The sequence below is a fragment of the Dendrobium catenatum genome, unplaced genomic scaffold (genome assembly GCF_001605985.2).
Source record: "Dendrobium catenatum unplaced genomic scaffold, ASM160598v2 fragScaff_scaffold_1220, whole genome shotgun sequence".
In the NCBI taxonomy this organism is placed as follows: domain Eukaryota; kingdom Viridiplantae; phylum Streptophyta; class Magnoliopsida; order Asparagales; family Orchidaceae; genus Dendrobium; species Dendrobium catenatum.
The window spans coordinates 3,253,590-3,275,091 of record NW_021319682.1 but is presented as its reverse complement, the minus strand read 5'-3'; the positions used below and the strand labels follow the sequence as shown (position 1 = coordinate 3,275,091).

The 21,502-nt window shown below is 36.5% G+C and overlaps 1 protein-coding gene across 4 annotated transcripts; it reads right to left on the bottom strand.

Annotated features, from left to right (window-relative positions):
- Positions 1-356: 356 nt before the first annotated feature.
- On the bottom strand, positions 357-9,339 carry LOC110104360. 4 transcript variants are annotated; one of them, XM_020833426.2, is made up of 8 exons: positions 9,091-9,339; positions 8,156-8,203; positions 7,876-8,010; positions 6,659-6,738; positions 5,065-6,558; positions 1,967-2,278; positions 1,293-1,476; positions 357-1,220 (listed from the first exon to the last, which is right to left on the bottom strand). In XM_020833426.2, the coding sequence occupies exons 3-8, from the start codon at positions 7,934-7,936 to the stop codon at positions 577-579; spliced, it is 2,775 nt and encodes a 924-aa protein (XP_020689085.1). In that variant the 5' UTR covers positions 7,937-8,010; positions 8,156-8,203; positions 9,091-9,339; the 3' UTR covers positions 357-576. The 4 variants fall into 4 exon arrangements, with proteins under 4 accessions (XP_020689085.1, XP_020689084.1, XP_020689087.1 ...); XM_020833425.2 differs by having other exon boundaries at positions 8,160-8,203; XM_020833428.2 differs by lacking the exon at positions 9,091-9,339 and adding an exon at positions 8,961-9,069 and having other exon boundaries at positions 8,160-8,203.
- Between the last annotated feature and the right edge of the window lie 12,163 nt (positions 9,340-21,502).

Sequence of the window (21,502 nt, the reverse complement as noted above, 5' to 3'; positions counted from 1 at the left end):
CTTCCAAAAACAATTTTTTCGTATAAAAATTCTAATTTTTATAATAAAAAACTGTTTTAAGAAGCAACAATAAAGTCGTCCCAAACGAGGCCTAAGATATGATAAGATTACCTCTCAACAACAGGAGAAATTATTCTGTGCGGCGACCGTATGCAGAACGCCGTCCATAGACCAACTAAAATGTGCCACATTAGTGATACAAAGTCGTGGTACCGAGCAATATTGAGCCACGATACCGAGTGAAGGGGTGACATGGCGCATTCTGGTTGATCTCCAAATGACATTTAGCATCCGCACAGAATAATTAATCCAACAACAGACGGATCATATCTTTGATTAGACATAATGGAGAACTGGACATGAAGCAGTAGTTTATTTCCTCAACAAGATGAATAAATAGTAAAAAAAAAAACGAGCATTTACCAACAGTAGCATGAGCATAGATCACAAGGCACATAAGAAGCATACTTACATAAACTCTATTCTAAAACACCTAACAATATGTAATCAGCACAGTCATAGGGACAAAAGAAAAGGAAAAACAATTAAGTAAAAATAATGCCTCCTTGCAATCATTTAGCTAACATTCATCCCTAACAAAGCCTCACCAATAAGCTCATCAAAGACTTGTTCACCAATTTCTTTGCTTATTGTAGCAATCTCAGACAGCAGCAATTCACTCCATCCAGTGCCTTTTACCTCCCTTCCAAGCAGCTTCTCTACCACCAAGCTGCCATTAACAGCCTCACCAACGGTCCAACTCTCACCACCAGAAAGCCTATTCTTCACAACGGGCCATACTTGTTCAGCCAGTAGAGTTTCATCTTCTGCAACACAGCACACTTTGGTGCTTTGATAAGCACCTTGTTCTGCAGAATGGCCAATTTCTTGCAGAACATGATTGACGCAGTCAAAGATAAGCTTCTGATTTGAACTCCTCTCTCCAGTCTTTACTACTTCCTCTTTTGTATCCGAGAGCTTATCCAGTAACTTGGGATCTAAAGGGATTTCTGGGGAATGCCATCCGTTAAAGATAGTACTTAGTCTATTCCTATATAAACCAGAAGTTGTCAGCAAATTCTGAACGAGTATCAGCTCGTTTGGATCATCTTCATCTTCCTTGCAGAAAGCTTTGGAAAGTTCAATAGCTCCTGAACAGGAATCATCCCATGACAAGGTGCGGGCCATGGATTCAATTGGAGTAGACCTTGATAGAGCTTCTGCAAGTGGAGCAGGCAGGTCTCAGAGAATTAGAGAATTCGAAGAATGAGTAAAGAATGCAGTAAGCTTACGTGGGTTATCAGAACGAGCAATTTTGGAAGAATTAAGAGCATTTTCATTTGTTTCGTCTTTAAAAGGTGTGTCTAGTATGGAAGTAGGGCTGGGATGATCCTGGTTCTCACTGCGTTTTTCAGGAATTCTTAGTATTTCTTGATTTGCACTTGAAGGACCGGGCTCTTCATGAGAGAGACTGGCCTGCAAGCAAGTGAGAGATGACTATTAAAGACATAAGGGCTTAAAGTGTCTACAAGAAAAGCCATGACAAGTATAGAGCACATGAGAAACTTATAGCTTAGAAGCAAGACTGACAAGATAACAAAGGTTCATTTTCTTTAAGAAATCTTAACATTTGAGATTCACATACATCAAACTAACGTCTAATTATTCTGTCCATACACCGGATGGAGAAAACCGTCCGGATTTGTTGCGCTTTTACTGTCATTTTGCTGTGTTTTTGCAAAAGGGCAGTAAAAGTGCAACAAATATTTAATATTTACTAAATAATTAAATATTTGATGTGCTTTTGCAAAAGAGTGGAAAAAGTGCAATAAAAATGCATTCATTAAAAGAGCAGCAAATCCGGACGGTTCTCTCCGTCTGGTGTCCGCACAAAATAATTTCTCCAAACTAACACACCTGCGTTTGTCAAAGAAGAAATCAATGTCAATAATTTACGAAAACATACCTTGTGTGAGATCTTGCTCTCATCCGAGTCATCATTCAGTGCAATTGGAGAAGCTATTTGGCCCAACTCTGCCTCAAAATTCCCGGACAGACTTGCTTCAGGGACATGAGTCTGAATTGCTTGTGATGAACTATCATGCATATTACCGACAGTGTCAGCACTGACAATTTGCAACCCATTTTCAGTAGCCTCCAAGGAAGAAGAAACAGATTCATCTCTGCCACTTTTCTTGTTTTTCAAGAAGAACAAACTTGATACTCTTCCCTTGAAGGATGTTTTCCCACTCCTAGATTTTGGTGTTTCCTTGGTAACCACAGATTTATCAGTTCTGGAGTCAGAATAATCATTTTAACATATGCATACTTTGCTACTATCTTTCACAGTTACTAAATTCCTTCACTAAAATTCTTCTTACACACCATATTTTTGTAATTTAGAAAATTCTTTAACTGAATTCTATGAAACAGAGATTTCAGAAATACCTTTATTCCCAATTGCTCCCTTCAGCACAGCGTTGAATCCACTACAGGATTCCCTTCTTGATTTACCGTAGAATTACTCTCTAGCCGAATTTCCACAGCACACAGAACTTCTGTGCAGAACTTTTCTTATAGCTTTCTGTGCACTTATGAATTCCTTATAATCCTTCAGCCTGCAGTTGTTATTTCCCAAACCGGAAATCCAACTTCTGCTTCTTACTTCAGCTAGTTCCGCCTCTTGCTTCAGCCAGAGCATGTTCCGCCTCTTCCTAAAGGAAAACTGCCAATTTCCTATACGGGAAAAGAGGCATTCTATACCGTCTCGGGTGAGAGTGTATAATCGAACTTGCTACGGAATATATTAAATCCTTATCCCGTTCAGTAATTCCGCACTAGATGATAAGATGGAGTGGACCCCACTCCAAAACTGCTATTCTCTTTATCCACACCAATGAACACATCTATTCAAAAAAAAAATAATATTTACATCAATATTTTTTTTTTTAACAGTACTTAAAACTTTATTTAAATAAGGTTTGATTTTCTTTTACCAGAATTTGAGTTGTCACAATTTAACCAGTGATTTCGCCGCTAAATGACACCATATGAAAATGGTTATGACCTAGACCCTCTAACCATGTGCTTTTGTCGTCAAATGACACCATTAAATTACAGTCATGGTTGGAGCACGCATGTTCCTCAACGACATTAAATCCTTTAGTATTGAATCAATATGATACGACTGATATGACACAAAGCACTTCGTTAGCTAAGGTGGATTTAAATGTCCTCTTAGGTGTTTATATTCACCCTTGGTCGAAGCAACCCATAGATGCCGAAAAGGATCATTTTCTCAAGTTGGGTCGATTACGTCCTTTAACTATGAAGATCAGAGATCATGATGACTCGGGATGACGGAATCATTGGATCTTGATCGGGTCTATCATCATTCTTCCCACCATCCGCTTTAAGTGCAAAGTGGTAAATTTCTAAATTTAAATATTAAAATTAAAATATATAAATCTTGCTACTATTATACGCCAGATACTACATATTTGCATGACGACTAGCCTTAATCAAAAGTTCTCTGTCGTTACCGAGAGGGGTAATTAACTATAGGGGCTTGCACCTATAGAAAACTGAACTCATATCATAAAGTTCTTGCAAATGAGGGCAAAATATCTGGGTAGTGTCTTATTTAAAAATCAATATGCCTTCAAAAAATTTTCCTCAAAACATAAACGTTAAAACTCTCCTCAACGACTTGATGAAAAAGAAAGAAATGGGTCCATGGAGAGGCAGGACGCAAATTTTCGGTGCACACACGGTCTGAAAAATAAAAACAGTAAGAAAACTATCCCAAATAAAATCTTATGTTTGATTTCAGAGAGCTTTTTGATTGATTTTGTATTAGGAAAGATAGTCAAATAAAACATAATGCATGCTTGAATGACAATTTTTACACAGAAAGCTTTGGAAAGTTCAATAGCTCCTGAACAGGAATCATCCCATGATAAGGTGCGGGCCATGGATTCAATTGGTGTAGACCTTGATAGAGCTTCTGCAAGTGGAGGAGGCAGATCTCAGAGAATTAGAGGATTCGAAGAATGAGTAAAGAATGCAGTAAGCTTACGTGGGTTATCAGAACGAGCAATTTTGGAAGAATTAAGAGCATTTTCATTTGTTTCGTCTTTAAAAGGTGTGTCTAGTATGGAAGTAGGGCTGGGATGATCCTGGTTCTCACTGCGTTTTTCAGGAATTCTTAGTATTTCTTGATTTGCACTTGAAGGACCGGGCTCTTCATGAGAGAGACTGGCCTGCAAGCAAGTGAGAGATGACTATTAAAGACATAAGGGCTTAAAGTGTCTACAAGAAAAGCCATGATAAGTATAGAGCACATGAGAAACTTATAGCTTAGAAGCAAGACTGACAAGATAACAAAGGTTCATTTTCTTTAAGAAATCTTAACATTTGAGATTCACATACATCAAACTAACGTCTAATTATTCTGTCCATACACCGGATGGAGAAAACCGTCCGGATTTGTTGCGCTTTTACTGTCATTTTGCTGTGTTTTTGCAAAAGGGCAGTAAAAGTGCAACAAATATTTAATATTTACTAAATAATTAAATATTTGATGTGCTTTTGCAAAAGGGTGGAAAAAGTGCAATAAAAATGCATTCATTAAAAGAGCAGCAAATCCGGACGGTTCTCTCCGTCTGGTGTCCGCACAAAATAATTTCTCCAAACTAACACACCTGCGTTTGTCAAAGAAGAAATCAATGTCAATAATTTACGAAAACATACCTTGTGTGAGATCTTGCTCTCATCCGAGTCATCATTCAGTGCAATTGGAGAAGCTATTTGGCCCAACTCTGCCTCAAAATTCCCGGACAGACTTGCTTCAGGGACATGAGTCTGAATTGCTTGTGATGAACTATCATGCATATTACCGACAGTGTCAGCACTGACAATTTGCAACCCATTTTCAGTAGCCTCCAAGGAAGAAGAAACAGATTCATCTCTGCCACTTTTCTTGTTTTTCAAGAAGAACAAACTTGATACTCTTCCCTTGAAGGATGTTTTCCCACTCCTAGATTTTGGTGTTTCCTTGGTAACCACAGATTTATCAGTTCTGGAGTCAGAATCTTGTACGTTCAAGCCAATACTAGCATAAGTTGGTGAAGAGTTTGGAACTGATTTTGATCTTGAAAGATTACCACTGGATCCCCCATCTCCATTTTCTTCTTTTGATCTGATCCCTGAAGCACCAGGTCCCATGTCATTCCTATTTTCCATTTTTAGCTCATTAATGGAAAGCATCTCGCCCAAGGTGCTGGAACTTCTCCTTCCTTGAAGCTTTTCCTGATACAGTCCATTTGATGTGACCAAAGCCCACCTCTCAGAGAGCCGTTTCTTGGCCTCCTTTATCACCAATGAAGATTCCGGGGAATGGGAAGCTCGGCTTAAAGATGAATGTGAGTAAGGACTTCCATATCTATTGCTCATGTAATCCCAAGAACTTGCAATTTCTGAATCACTGTTGTTACAATCCTCTCCTACAAAATTTTCAGACCTATTAAATGAGCTATCATCACCAACATATCCATTTGAAAAGACAGAAGACAAAAGAGATTCATCCCTTCGATGTCTGCTAAGGTTTTCAGGCGTTTGAAGTTTAATGTCCTTGTCTGCCTCTCTTGGACCTATGGGATCACGAGTTTTTATAACTCCATTACCGTCTCCTTTTCTCGGCGGTTCTGGTGATGACATAAAAGAAGTTGCTGGGGACTTCAAGTCTAAATGCTTTTTGGGGCTAGGCTTCAAGACCACAATCCTAGTCGGCTGAGGTAATTTTTCAGGATGATAAGCAAAACCAGAATTCCAGAGGGTATTCTGCAATTCAGAACCACTTTCATATTGATGCTTCACCTTAGATTTTGTCTCAATCGCTTTAGATGGCTTCAACACAGTAATTCGCTTTGTTGTCTGAGGTGGTGAGGGGATTGAATGATGTTCCTCTGATTGACTTGAGAAAAGAGAATTTGGTTCTTCCAGGAACTTGAGGAACAAATCTCGATTAGAACTCAATACCTCAAGAGCATCATGGAACTCTTTAGACTCCAAAAGTTTTTCATCCGTCGCTAGGCGTTTTGCTTCAATGAACTTCTCTCGAACAAGGGCCATTCTTTTATCATTTCGATTCTCATAATGTAGACCCTTTTGTCGTGCTTGATTGTTGAGCGAATTGGATCTTGATGATTGTTGCCGGATTTCATATACATCTCTATAATCCTTGTTCTCATTGCAATACGATTGAAGCTCCTGAGGCTTCAATCTGTTTAAGTATCCAACTTGTCGTTGCTGACTGTCCTGAAATCCTCTCACTTCTAAATTACTCTGCACACAGCCACCATCTAGCAAATTTCTTTTAGTAGAAACAACTGATGGATCAACTGGCAGGGTATCATCAAGGCCCATTAACCTGGCAATCACATTTGGCGTCTTCCGCTTCAAGTCCATCTCTTTAGACATCTCCTGCGCTATAAGCGTTTTCATTGGTGTTGTATTTGTTTTCTTTCCAGAAGAACTTTTCCTTGACTCACAAGTGACCTGCATCATAACAAAATGTATGAAATATTGTGCTCAAAAGTCAATTAATTCCTTGGTCAAAATGAGCTCTAGAAATTTGTGCTGACTAGTAAATCCTTACTGGTTTATCCTCTGAGTGAATTTCAACAGGATCTATTGCCTTGTTACCCACAACTGGCCGATTTCTACCTCCAATAGAACCTGCAAATAGTTCCATACATGTTAGGAATTGTTGGAAGATTCTACAATAAATGCAAGCAAGAGAGTTCAAACTAACCATATATCAAGTAAATACAACAACAACAACAACAACAACAAATGAAAACACTAATAAATCTTAATGACCTAACTTTGATCACGATGAGATTTATAGTCATTGAATTTTTTTAAGATCTGTGCAATATAAGTTTGAACTTAATTAGTCATATATTGCACAGAGGAAATCCAATCAATATAAAGTAAAAAAAATTACTATTTTGGCCAAGATATCCTTGCTCAAAATTTCTCTTATAAAACTGTCCAAATTGTACTACACAATCTCTAATTCATCTAATTAATGGCAGCTACTTTTTAAGTTGTATCCAAAACACTTGAAATTACCTTAATGAGTGTTTCCACAATAAAAAAAAATCATTTTGTTTTCGAACATGTTTGACTGCTTTTGATAACACAAAACAAGAAGTAAAAGAGAATCAAACGTAACCCAAAGGGGCGGTTTGGTAGCAAGATTTAGGCCGGATTTGAACGAAATCCAACCAAACGGCCTAAAATGCAAAACCAAATCTCACGGCAAATGAAAGCCGCCGTAGACGGAAAATTCCGCCTTTTCGTGCAAAATCCCGGATTTCTGAAATCCTGCTTTTTGTTGAATTTATGAAATCTATTGGCTTGAGAAGAAGAGTCAGCTCATTAAATATGCTCTATAGCCAAACAATCACACGGGATTTAATAGGATTTATCAAGAATGTTACCAAACAGTTTTCAGGATTTAGGCCTCTCAGGATTTCCGAAATCCGGATTTAAGAAATCCTACTTAAATCAAATCCTGGGTGGAACTTAGAAAACAAAACAAAAAAAGAGGTTTGAAGAGAGTGCTAATTGAATAAATGACTTGAGTGTGAAGAATTTTGACGAAATGAACTCTTTAAAACAAAGCTAGATTGAAAGACCATAAACTATATAGTACTGCTAGGATGACACAGTTGAAATAAGAAATTATATTGTTACAATGTTGATAGTTTCAGAATGCATATGAAAGTGAACAGAGTTTACAAACTAAAATTTGAGGATTTATGTAGTAAATAAAAAAAAAATCAGAAAAAATGGATGGTAGAATACCATCTCGAAAAGCTTTCTTGGTTCCAGCCATGCCAGTGCTCAAATCAAATAAGTTGATCATCCTTCCCTTATATTGTGGAAAAGGCTCCTACAAATCCTGAGCTATCTTGTTCAGTAGCCCATTCATCATGAAATCTAAGGAACAAAAACCAGAGAAAAGGGAGCAGATAAATCAAAAGAAAGGGACAAGAAGTTATGAAGCTAAGAAAAAAAAAAAGAGCTTGCCACTCTTAACCAAATCGTCAATCATAAAACCATTGAAAGAGCTTCTTAGATTCACCTACCAGTCTTCATCTGTACAGATTAGGGGGGCTACTCAGAAATCAATCTGCAAGAAAAAAGGGAAAGAGAATATTAAGAAAAACAAGGATATATGATAAATCACTCTACAGCTGTTGAAAGGTTCAGAATTTTGCATAATCAAGGATAAGGAGGCAAAGTAAACCACATTTATTGACTAAAATATTACACTTTCAACATAAGATTTGACATTCTTACAAAAAATTAAAAAGAAACCATACAAGATCTGAAAAAAGCTTTTCTACTATTAATGAACGGTACTTTTTTTATCCATTCAGTCCTCAAATGAATGTAGAATTAGTAATAGAAGACCAGAGAAGGCTATACTAGTATTAGCACGAAAACTGAAGAGACCGGGGAAGACCTAGCTTCAATACCCACTTTCCAAATAAAAGCAACAGTCTTTAAAAGGAAGCAAAAGATAGAAGGAAGAAAGGAAACTAGAAAGGCACGGAGGAAAAAAAATAGTAACTTGGCTAATTAGGGAAAATCTTGCGGAAGTGAAAAACCAAAAACAAGCCTAGATCTGATAAGGCTCATACCAGAAGGCAGCGATAGTACAGTGAAGAAACCAATTCCTTATAAAAGAGGGTAAAGGTAGAACCAATTAATAGTCAAACTTATAAAAAATCCATTGCTTCTCAATCAACCAGAAAAAATCAAGCTGCAGATCGAATAAGGAAATAAAAGAAGGAATTCCACTAATCCATAAAAAACAATGGACCAGAAGTAGGCCCGTGAGTCCGATTCCCAAAAAAAAGATTAATTTTTGATGCTAAACATACAGAAATATAACTCCATAGCCCACTGATCAAAGCTGCATTGCGCCAGAAGGAACGATCGACCGAACACCGTGTATCGGGAGCGGAGCAGAAAACACAGACGAACACAGAGGGAAAAAGAAAAGTTACTGACCGGCGAGTGGCGACACCAGGAATCTAAGCGGGCCACAGAGAAAGAACCACCAGCGGACAGAGATAGGGACAGATTCCCTCTCCGGCAGGCCCCCGAGGCAAATCGCCGGTAACTCAGTAAGCCAGGTGACCGGAGCTGAGTCGGGCTTAGCTGTAACAGCTCGCGGAGAAAGAGGAAGGTGGAGGCTTCGTTCCTCGTGCGATGGGCGGACGTGATGAGAATATATCTGTTTTGATCTGCATAAAAATTTCTTCGATTACGAAAGATTAGACCATATAATCGTCCTCATAACAAAGTTTGGAACTTTAAACGGTAAAATTATTTATTTTGAAAGGGAACTTATAATGTAACCTAATCTAATAAACAGTGTTCCAGCAATTTAATTTAAAACCGACCATAAATAAGCACCTCATTTCAACAACTTTTGCTTCTATTTTAGATTTTATAATAAAATGTGTAAATAAGTCTTATTTCGAATTTAATGAATAATGAATCAAATTTTAGCTACTTTATGCTTCTTTTGGGACGATTTTCTTCTTCTTCTTAAAGCGGCTTCTTTTTTTTGGGAAAACCCGGGGCAAAATGCCCATATATTAGATTAAAAGAAAATTACAAGTAAACCTGTGAAGAAAAAATTACAGCAGCAACAGACAAAAACAAGTCCAACCAGCCAGCCAAAAAAGGAGGGCAAGTGGAGGATATTACAAACATAAGGACTTAGAAATAAAATAGACCATAACCCCAAAAACATCATAAGTCCGAAGCCGAGCCGAAGAAGCAGGGCACGCCGGAGGATCTGGTTGCCTAAGAACCAGAGCAAGGTGAAGCAGCAGCAGAGGAGAGAAGGCCATCACAGAACCTCCAGCAGCCGACGTTAACATATAATTCAAGCCAGGTTGCCGAGAAGGCCATCCATGGCAAGATAGGGGAATGGCCTGCTCATCATTGTCCGGTTGTAATATCCCACCAAGAATATCCAGCTCTGAAGTGAATTGATCTCCAAAAACTAACCTGGGGGGAACTTGAGAAGCAAGGAAGCAGCAGCCACCAACAGTAATGCTAGGAGGAAAAAGTATACCAAAATGAAACAAAACTGGGGCACAAAAACAAAAGTCCCCAACAAAATTTGTATACCCCAAACTCCCAATCCAAGAACTAGGCAAAAAGAATGCACCAGATAATCCAGATAAACCCACGAGAGGCATAAAATTACAACAAAATTCAGCCATTAGATTCCAGCAAACCTCCTCAGCAGCCCGTCTTTGTTTTTCCATTTAGAAACTTTTAATCTAATAGCCGAAGATATGTTGCAGATAATTTTGACAGAGTTTAAGCTCGCATTAGAGAAACGCCTATTGTTCCTCTCACGCCAAATGTGGTAGATAGTGCAGCTAACCGTAAGACTGCCAAAATCTTTTTCTTGCCTATTGTAAATCGAGGAAAGCTTGATAAAATCTAAAATTTGAAGTAAGGTAGGCCTCAATAAGAAACAATTTAACTCCGGTAATAATCTGGTGAGTATAGAAAAAGAGAACAGACAACCAAAGAAAAGATGGTTGTGGTTTTCCGGAAAATTTTGACAAAGCGAGCATGAGAGGGGCACAGCAATGCCACGAGAGATCAAGTTATCAACCGTTTTGAGTTTCCCAATGGCAGCCATCCAAGTAAAACAAGCATATTTGAGAGTATGTTTTTTGTGCCAAACCGAAAAGTACCAGTCCACCTTGTTAAAATGAGAGTAAAATTGTGCAATAAAACCTTTAAAATCCCAAGTCATCGAACCGTCCCAGAGAACCTCAGTGTTCTCCCAAATATTGCAGGCAACAATCGCATCAGAAGTGGTAGTGAGAATCGAGGTGGGAAGAGACCAATTGCCACAAACAATGAAATCTTTAACCAATTTACCATCAAAAACAGCACTGTTAGGTTCATTCGCCAAAATAGAACCTTTCAGCCATGGGTCCCAGTACATGGAAAAATCACAGTTAAGGCCAACCTTGAAGGTAATGAGGTCTTTGATTTTTTGTGTAGTAACATGGATTTTTTTCCAGAACTTTGAGGCAGTAGACGGAGGAGGTTTCCAAGGTGAGGAGTAAAGAGATTTATACCAATCACATAAAAGGTTTTTTGAGTTATAGAATATGCCAATGAAAGAACAGAATACACCATGGTAGAGAGCATCAACCGAAGGAATGCCAAGGCCCCCAAAACATTTTGGAAGGGTAACAGTTGACCAAGTAATGAGGTGTAATTTCTTTTCGTGGACATTGCTATGAAAAAGAAATCTGGAACATAGTTTTTTAATAGTGGCACAACAAGATTTTGGTATGATGGAGCCACGAATCCAATAGGCAATAGTATTGGATATTGTAAATTTGAGGAATTGAACCCTACCTGCAAAAGAAAGAAACTTAATTTTCCAACCATCAAGTAGAGCAGAAATTCTGCTCAGGAGTGGTTGGAAGTGAGAAATATGAAGTCTTTTAGGGGAGATAGGAAGGCCCAAGTAGATGAGGGACTCTTTGACTTGATGTATCCCAGAAATCTCACAAATCTGAAGCATGTCGGCTCCAGGAGTAGAGAAAACGATAGAGCTTTTGGTAGCATTAATCTGGAGTCCAGATAAAGATCCAAAAAGGTGCAGGGAGGAAATAAGGGCAGCAGCATTTGCCCTTGAAGCAGTTCCAAAAACTAGGAGGTCATCGGCATACATTAAATGATTAATGTAGAGATCCTTGCAGTGAATACCATTGAAGCTGTTAGAGGAGTTGCAAAGGATTTGAGAGAGATCGTCCATTACAATGCAAAATAAAAGGGGTGAAAGGGGGCATCCTTGTCTGAGACCAGTAGAGGAGTTGAAAAAACCTTCAAGTGAACCATTTATACAAACAGAGAAGTGGACATCCATAATACAACCTTTTATCCATGAAACAAAGACTTCAGGAAACCCCTTTTGGATGAGCCTGGCTAACAAAAATTTTCTAGAAACATAGTCGAAGGCCTTCTTGATATCTAGCTTGGCACAAAATTTCTTGTGAGGACCTTTGAAATCCCTGAGGATTTCAGAAGCTAAAATAATGTAATCAGTGGAGCTCCTCTTAGCAATGAAGCCAGATTGACTATCATGGATAATCAAAGGTAAAACCAACTTCATTCTATTAGCTAAAACCTTAGCCACAATTTTGTAAAAGACATTGCAAAGCGAGATCGGCCTATAATCATTAATATGGGAAGCATGAGAACATTTAGGGATCAAAGTAATAGCCGTTGCTTTCATGCCTTTGGGAAGAGAACCAGTGAGAAAAAAGTTTTGGACAGCATTGAAAATTCTCAAACCAATCAAGTGCCAAGCCTTTCTGTAGAAGCCAAAAGAGAATCCGTCGGGCCTAGGAGCAGAAGATTCCTTACCATCAAAAACAACGATTTTTACCTCCTCATAAGAAACCGGAGCAACCAAGAAGTCAAAAAGGTGTGGAGGAACCATCTTGCCGGGGTTGATATTAAGGGTTGCCGAAGGAGTAAATGAGGGATTGTAGAGGTTTTGAAAGTGAGAAACAATGGCTTTAGAAACCTCTGTATGAGAATTAAAGTGGCCTTCATAAGTGGTTATCTCCTTGATGCAATTCTTATTGCTTCTTTGCCTCAACTTAGCGAAAAGGAAACCAAGGTCATCCTCACCTTGAGTGAGCCAGGAAGCTTTGGCTCTTTGAGCGATCCAAGAGGACCAGTGGGATTGCAGAACGGCAAGATTTTCATTGATACTTTTTAAGTTGCTGTTTAGAAGAGTATCCAAAGGCTGATTTTGAAGCTCAAGCAAGCAAGAGAGCTGTTTAGCTTTAAGGTCAAGGATGGAGCTAGATAAGAAGTTGGAAGAAGCCCAATGTCTGAGTTTAAGAGATCTTTTGAGGCATTGCAAACTGTGAGAGAACGCAGCAAGTGGGCTTCTAGAAGTTTTAGCAGAAAAAGCAGTGTAAACATCATCCCATAAACCTTCCATATTAATCCAATAGTTTTTGAACTTAAACCTAGCAGAAGTAGGTTTAGCATGGGTTGAGATAAAGATTAACGGGGAATGGTCAGAACCAAACGGAGGTTCGACTTTATAATATGCCAGCGGCAGATGATCCAGTAAAGCAGAATTGACCAGAATTCTATCAAGTTTTATATGTATCGGGGAGTCCACCCTTTGATTGCACCAGGTATAAAACAAGCCAGTAGAGGATAAATCTTGCACACCACATTTAAAAACAAAATTATTTAGCTCTCCCAACCTACTATCCGATAGACAAGAGCCACCCGCTTTTTCAGTCTCAAACCGGCAGCAGTTAAAGTCTCCTAAGATGATCCACGGCTGGTCCAGAGGGGGAGTAGAATCAATTAATTAATTCCATAAACTTCTGCGTTCCATCGCATTATTGTAAGCATAAACAACAGAAATGAAAATAGGGGGAAAAGATCCCGCAGAAAGTACCCCATGAATGAGTTGAGCTGATGTGAGGATGGGATGAAAGTTGAGAACTGTAGAATCCCATTTGAGCCAAATTCTGCCAGGATTAGATTCCTTAAAATTATTGTAACTTCCTTCATTATCAAACAGCAAGTTGGAATTCAAAAACCAAGGGTCTTCAACGGAGGACAGGGAAACTTTTGCTTCCAGAACACAAAGAAACTTGAGATCTTGAGATTGGATAAGGGACTTGCAAAACCGCACCTTGTCCGGGTGATTGAAACCACGGACATTCCAGCTAGCAATATTGGGCAAGTACATTAGGATTTCGTGGCTTTGGCCTTCTTGGCCGATTTCCCTTTGGGAGGCTTTGCCTTGGCTGGAGATTTTCCTTTGTCGGGTTTAGACTTCTTATCCGTGGAGGTAGAGCTAGTGTCAAAGGAGTCCGGAGAATCCTTCTCATGGGTTGGAATAGTCGAGGAGTCATTTTCGGATAGGCAATCAACGACATTAGCAAGGTCACCATCACCAGACTGGAGTGAAGCGAACTTGTTAACAAGAGGTAATTTTGGGATATTTAGAAGACAGAGAGGAGTAGGTTGATCTGAGGAGGAAGAGACTTCAGTGGGGGAATTCAAATTAGGAAGAGGAGAAGGCTTATCAGGAGGGGGAACATTGTCTGTGTTAGGACGTGGAATGGCGTCAGGTTTTGGAGGCGGGATGGGCGGAAGAGCCGTTGAGTTGGGTGGGGGACCATCCGTGACAGCGGGATTAGTAGGAGGCTTAGTAGAAGGGGATCGGCGAGGTTGGGATGTTCTGTGCCTGGAGGAGCTACGACCACGGTTTTTTGGGGGCTGTGGCGCTTTGGTTTGAATTTCGGAGACCAGCGTTGCAGAATAAAAGGTTTCCCGAGAAGGAACCAAGGGCCACCCGACAAAATGGACTCCAGATCTTCGGAGGTAGAAAACTTCAGCAGAAAAAAACCATCTGCCATCGATAGAAGGGACATGGATCCTTTGAGAGGCCAGAGCTTCTGCATGGCTTTGAGAAGCCGCTCATAATACGGTCGAGGGCCAAGGGAATATCCGATGAGAGCATTGTTCCAGATAGTCTTTCCCTCGGAAAGGTCATTCACATTAAAAGAAAGTTTTTTCTGGCCAGGGGAAAAGAAGGAGACAGGAAAAGTATTAGGTTTGGAGGTTGGAGCTGAGACGTTATCAGCATAAGAAAGGCCAGGGGAGGGAGGCCAAGAACCAAGGAGTTGGGTAGTGGTGGGAAGTCTTGGGATGGAGAGGCCATCCCAAGATGGGAGGGGGAGGATCCCTCCCAGGAAGGGAGGGAAGAGCGTAGGGCGGCGGGAAGGAGCGCAAAAAACCCGCGGATCTCAAAACCCTAGCAGAGCTGAAGCGGGACAATATTTTTTCCCTTTTGATCTTAAAAAAAAGCGGCTTCTTAGCACAAAAATTAAAAATTTGTACTATAAAATCATTTTAAGAAGCAGTAAGAAAGCCGTCCCAAACGAAACCTTAGACACCATTTAGACAATTTCAGTGTAGATTCTTCTTTTTATCTATCCTAATTTATCATTCTTTTTTTCCCTATATTTTCTATGACATAACTCCTGAATTAATTCAAACTCAGTTCATTTCTGTAGGGCTCATTTAATTAATCAAGCTCAAGCTAAGTTAAAAACAACTTGAACTAGAATTCACTTTGCATACTTATTTAAGAGCAAAAACAATGGGTAGAAATCATTTGCATACTTAAATCGATTTTATCTGATTTATATGCATATTAATCTAAATAACTTAAGAACATAGATAATGAAAATATTCAAAATGACTCAATATATGTGAATTATTTCTTTTATCTTATAATAATGACAATAGCTAAAGCTACCTAATTTTTTTTATCAATAATATAAGTATCAGCATAAACAAATCTATTAATCAAAACATCAATATACATATGTATTTATACTCCAAAAATTATATAGTATACCAAATAGTAATACAAATATAACACACCTCTTTCCACTCCTGAGTACAATATAATATCAACAGAAAAAACAGAAACAAACTATAGCAAAACCTGAGAAATCTTGTAACTTATCAGTCTCACACTCCTTATCCTCTTCTCTGATATAAAATCAATTAAAATGCATATTGTCACACTACATGATCTATATTGGAAGAATTACATTTGTCTTTCATTTTAACCATTTAACTAGAGCTTACCCATGAAAAGCGAAAAGAAACATCATTACATTTTTATCTTGTTCGAAACCTCATATCATAGGATCCTTACACTTTCCTGAAAATATATAAAACTACGTAATTAGCACATAGCCCAGAAAGCAATTAAAATCTTACAACTAAAATTAATACAAGATAAATGAGAACAATATGTTATAAATCATATAAAAATATATATGCATCAACGTCCATAATAATTATATGTATCAATTTATTCTTATTTAGTTCATCACATTTCAATTCATTACATCATCAGTCATATTATCAGTAATAGTCAACAATACGAGTACTTATAACATTAAATAGTATTAATGACAGTAAACAATATTAGTGTTAGTCAAAATATTAATATGCTGCTTGTAACAGTATCGATATCAGTATTCAGATATTCAATGAGTGTATATCAGTATTTAGATATTCAATAAGTATATTTATAATAACCCAACCCTAATCAGGATAAGTTTTATCATGTTGTGATGTGATAGACAAATCCCAAGATCTAATTTTGGAATGTTCAGATTATCTTTCAATGTTTGTCTTAAATAACTACAGACTATAGAGTTACTAACACATCTGAATATTGAAAATAAATTAATCTACAAGATTTCTTTCATTTCATCAAAATGTATATATACTATAGTACATGGATATGTGTAGAAGTTACATAATTGAATAATAAACTAATCATGATTGTATAAAAATCAAAACAGAGAAATACCTATAACTTTAGATCAAATCATAAACTACTAATTGACAATCTCCTTTCATTTCCTAGATCTTGAAAATTAGAAGAAAAATCACAGTGAGCTATAACAGCTTTGCAGGCCACACAGTCTGATCTAAAATTTCAAATTTTTTTATTAAATATTTTGTTAAATATTTAAAAGCGACTAAATATTGTCTAATCAATTATTATACTGAGAAATATATTATGAGCATAACATATATTCAATTATTTAAATAATTATACTTATGAGATAAATAAATTAAAATTCATATCATAAAGAAGTTCATATCACATTTTTCATATGTAGACAGAATTCCAAAGGATTCTAGGCCTTATGACTCTCTTTTTATGTTTATAGCACCAGAACATACCTGTAGGCAGCAAAATATGACTTATAGATACTAAAAAATGTCTTACATGCACCAAAATATTTCCTAACACAAACATAATCTTAGAAGATTATGACCCCTTTTAGCTCCCCGCATATATTTTTCAATCACATAAACATACATTTCATCACATTATAAATGAAATTTAGCACATATCAAAAATTTATTGTGTTTTATAACGGTAGACAATGGAACCTTCCAAGGATACAATTAGTTAGTGAAGCAATGTGACTCTTCACCAAGTAATTGATCCACATCAATAAACCCCACAATGAAACCAAAAAAGTAGCGTAACGATGCAATATTTATTGGGTATAGTGGCACTGATCTTTCTAGTGCTGCAACGCCAGAAGCATATTTTTTATTTTTTTATAAATAGTCAATGTGTTATGTTTGTAAGAGAGTTCAGTCACTTAAATAATTTCAATTTAATTCAGAGTGCTTCTTTAAAACTCTCTTAGGATGACAACTAAGAGAGTCTAGATAAGTAATTGATATCATTATTAGAGTGTTTGGTTTGAGTTTATGGAAGCAAATATGTAAGTAAAGATAAGGAGTTTAGAGGAGATCCATTAAACCCTTCTGGAGATATATATCTCTTATATTTTCGTTATGTCATGATATCAATGAAAATGAGCTTGCTTCAATTCCACTCTATGTCTAACTATATTCTTTTATTTTGGATTGATGATGTAAGTATTGTATGTAGTACTAATGAATTCTGGTAATTCTTAAATGATTTAAAAGATATTTTCAGTATTACCAGATCTTCACTTAATGCACATAGTGGTCATATGTGTAGTTAAAATTATGTGTAATATGGGGTCTCAATGGAGGGAAGTAAGCATAATTAGGAATAATAAATTTGTACGTGTCATGGCTATGCATAGAATATGAAACATATTAAATTCTTAAGGAGATGATATAATCGTAGGTAGTCAAAATCCTTTGCTCCTACAAGCTCGTTAAAGATCTAGAGATACATATGCTTTGAATAACATCACAATTAAAAGATATTTATTAGAAAAAAATAAGTTATTTACATTCATCAATCCAAAACATTATATTCGTATAATGTATTTAATATCTTTATCTAATTTTATTTAAGTGTTTGAATTTTCACATCTTTTATTTTAATTGAGTAGGATAACTATTATAATTTTAGTAGATGGTATTGGTGTTTGCAGTGAGCATACCTTCCTCGTGGGATCGATACTCTACTCTATCACTATATTACTTGATTCGGCAAATATACTTGCATATATTATGAGGAGATTTTATAATTTATATATATCAAAGAAAACTAAATATTGTTAGGGATTGATATAACCATAATTCATTTCACAATTTTATAAGTTACTCCACCACCTCCATCAATTACATATATAAATAGGAATGGTAGAAATAAGCTTAATCTAAATTGATACTAACTTAATCAACTGCCCTAACCAAGTTTAACTAACAAGATTTATGCATGCATCTAAGGTATATACCCATAATCTCCCATGCTAATAGTGGTTTAATTGTCAATCACATGATTCATGGTTCCCTACTAGGGATAATTGTGAATGAAAAAAAAAAACCTTATTATAATGTCTAGGGTAATTTATGGATGAGGTCTCATTTAGAGAGAGAGAGAGAGAGAGAGAGAGAGGGCAAAGTCATTAGGTGGTACGAGAGTGCAAAGAGAGAAAGAAGCGGGAAATCATGGTCAAACAAAATAATAAGAATTTTAATGGTTTGATTTTATAGCTAATACCTAAATTATAAGGGAGAGATGATTTCATTCAATTTTTATACCTTCTCCTTGTAAGGGAGTAGAGGAAATTAAGGAAGTGGTAAATGTGTTAAAAAAATATAGCCTTGTCTTTACTAGATGTGTAACTCATAAGTTGCATCAAGTGAAGAAATATATAGACAAATAATATATTGAGTTAAATCTTTATGGTGGGCAAGAATTGGAGGACTCGTGTTGGCCAAAGCTAAGTGTTATATAGCTATGTTGGATACATTACACATCTACATTAGCTAAGAGAGAATTTTGAGAAAATCATAGTGGTTGGTGTTGATAGAGAGTCAAGCTTTGTAATGGGTTGCACTAGGCCCGCAAGGAGTGCATATTTCTTATGATGATTTATCCACCAATTTGTGGAACAAAAATGGGAGTGAACCAAAATCATAAATCAATAACGAACCAAGAATTAATTGTGTCCTTATACTTATTTTCTTATGTTATTTATGATGGAGTGATTTTAATTATGAGTGAGTATTTTATAGTTTAAAACACTAACTCTCTATCTACATTTAAAATCACTTATTATTTTATTACGTGTTAAAAAAATTAAGTCGGTAGATTGTATGTTCTATGTCTCGGTATTGTAAAAATATTCAGTACATACAGATGAAAGTAGTAAGATTAAAAAAAATTTTATGTGAAAACTTCATAGAGTGAAAAAACTATAGGGTGTGGCATAGTTGTAAAATTCACTAGAAAGTAAGTGATACAATTATCCTTCTTTCTTCACTATTGAAGAAGACGGAGAATACATAATCAATATGATAGCTAATACTTAACAACAGAGTTGGATTTTTCTAATATGGATTATAAAAAGTAGAAGTCCATAAATGAACTCTATACCCAACAACAGGGTTAAATCTTGTCAATACTCTAGAGATGGTTGAGATTTCTGATGTTAATCCTCAATGGCGGTGGTGGTTGTAAGTGACAATAGCTAGTGGTGATCGTCGGCAACAATAGCTCAAAAATACAAGAGGATTTTTTATAGTTGTTTCTCTCCTTCCTTCCTTCCCCCTCACGTGAAAAATGTGAGCCTATTTATAATAGGGGTGTCAATTTTTGACACGACATGAAACACAACCCGAACCCGACCTGGAAAAATCCGGGTTAGGGTCAACCCGGACCCTAAAAGGGTCGGGTTCGAGTTGATCCAGCAATCCGAAAATGACCCGAAAATGACCCGAAATTGATACGAAAACTCCTATTTGACCCGAAAATCCGAGATTGACCTATTTTTGACTCGATTTTGACCCGAAAATCGAAGATTGACCCGATTTTTGACCTAAAAACTAGCAATTTTATGTCAACTTGAGGTCATTCGTGTCGTGTCGGATCAGGTTCGGGTCTGAAAACCTGACCCGTTTTTAAAAACGGGCCAGGTTAGTTCCGGGTTCCACCCGAACTCTACCCATTGACCCGAATTGACACCACTAATTTATAGATTTTATGAGTGGTATGATTTATAAATATTGAGAAGATCAAGAGTGGTTTCAGAGTGCTCGATCAGATGATTCATATTACTTCCCTCGATTATATAGCATTAATCAAGCATTTAGGTGTCATAATGATGTCATAATTGATTGATCTTAGGCTCTTTAGATTCGTCTCTTCAAGCTGCTCGATTAAATTATAAGCATGTTTAGTTTGGAGCTCATTTGGTCATCCAATTAATGCCATGAAACTTCCAAATATACTTTAAGCCCTTAATTTGAACCCATTTGGACATAAATTAGACTGACTTTGGTGTCATTGGGTTTGTCTTATAGAGACGTTAAGTTTAATTATAAGGTTGTTGAGATCAAAGTTTGGATGGTCACAAATTTAATTTTGAAAATTTTCAATTCAAATATGCCTCAAGATTAGGGTCTGATCAAGGTGATTTTCGGCATGCATGTATTAGATTTATTTATTAATAGCAAATTTAAAAAAGTTTCTAATAATAATATGTAAATTAACTTAAATCATACATAAATTAAAATCAATCATTAAATCCATCAAATTCAAGATACAATTGGCACGTATACTAATTATGTTGAACTACACACCCTAGAGAATTAGTTTACATTTTACATTGTACATGGACCAAGTAGAACCTTAGCTAGTCTAGGCCTAATAAACTCTTTCACTAAACCAAGCACATGTTAAAAGGTGAGATTATTTTTGTATTGCTTAAAAATATTACATTTTTAAAAAAATTATGATAGTTCACTAGCTAGAAATATAAATAAATAAATAAAATAAAAATACAATATTTCATTCAATTTGAATTCAATTTTGACTTCAAAAAAACTAACTTCGCAATATAGATTAAGTTTTCAGCCGAATTATAATTGAAAAATTTGAGTTGTGCTGACCCGATTTATTTTTTGGTTATAAAAATATATTACGAGGATAGAAAATGAACATCGAGATTGTAAAAATAATCAAAATTTTATCAAATAAATAGCATTTTTGTCACATTAATGTGCAATCAATAAATAGTTATCAAATTTAATTCATAAAGAATGATCTTACTCTAAGTGATTAATATCTTAAACATTAAGTCATACCAAACATTTGCTACTTTAAAAAAATCAGTTAGATATATCATAGCTAATTTAATAATACTATACTAGATGTTTGGTTGCTTAATTAGTTCTTTGTTTAGTAGCTTAGATGTGATTTTAAATAAATCTAATGGTTGTGACAAACACTTATCTCGTTATCATTCATTATTTAAAATAGGGGTGTCAATATTTGACACGACACGAAAATCCGACCCGGACCCGACCCGGAAAATCCGGGTTGAACCCGACC

Coding starts and splice junctions, on each gene's coding strand:
- LOC110104360 (XM_020833426.2), bottom strand. CDS start 7,936: ATGATCAACTTATTTGATTTGAGCACTGGCATGGCTGGAACCAAGAAA. Junction 1,477..1,966: donor AGAGCAAGATCTCACACAAG/GTATGTTTTCGT, acceptor ACTTGCTTGCAG/GCCAGTCTCTCTCATGAAGA. Junction 1,221..1,292: donor TGCTCGTTCTGATAACCCAC/GTAAGCTTACTG, acceptor CTCCACTTGCAG/AAGCTCTATCAAGGTCTACT.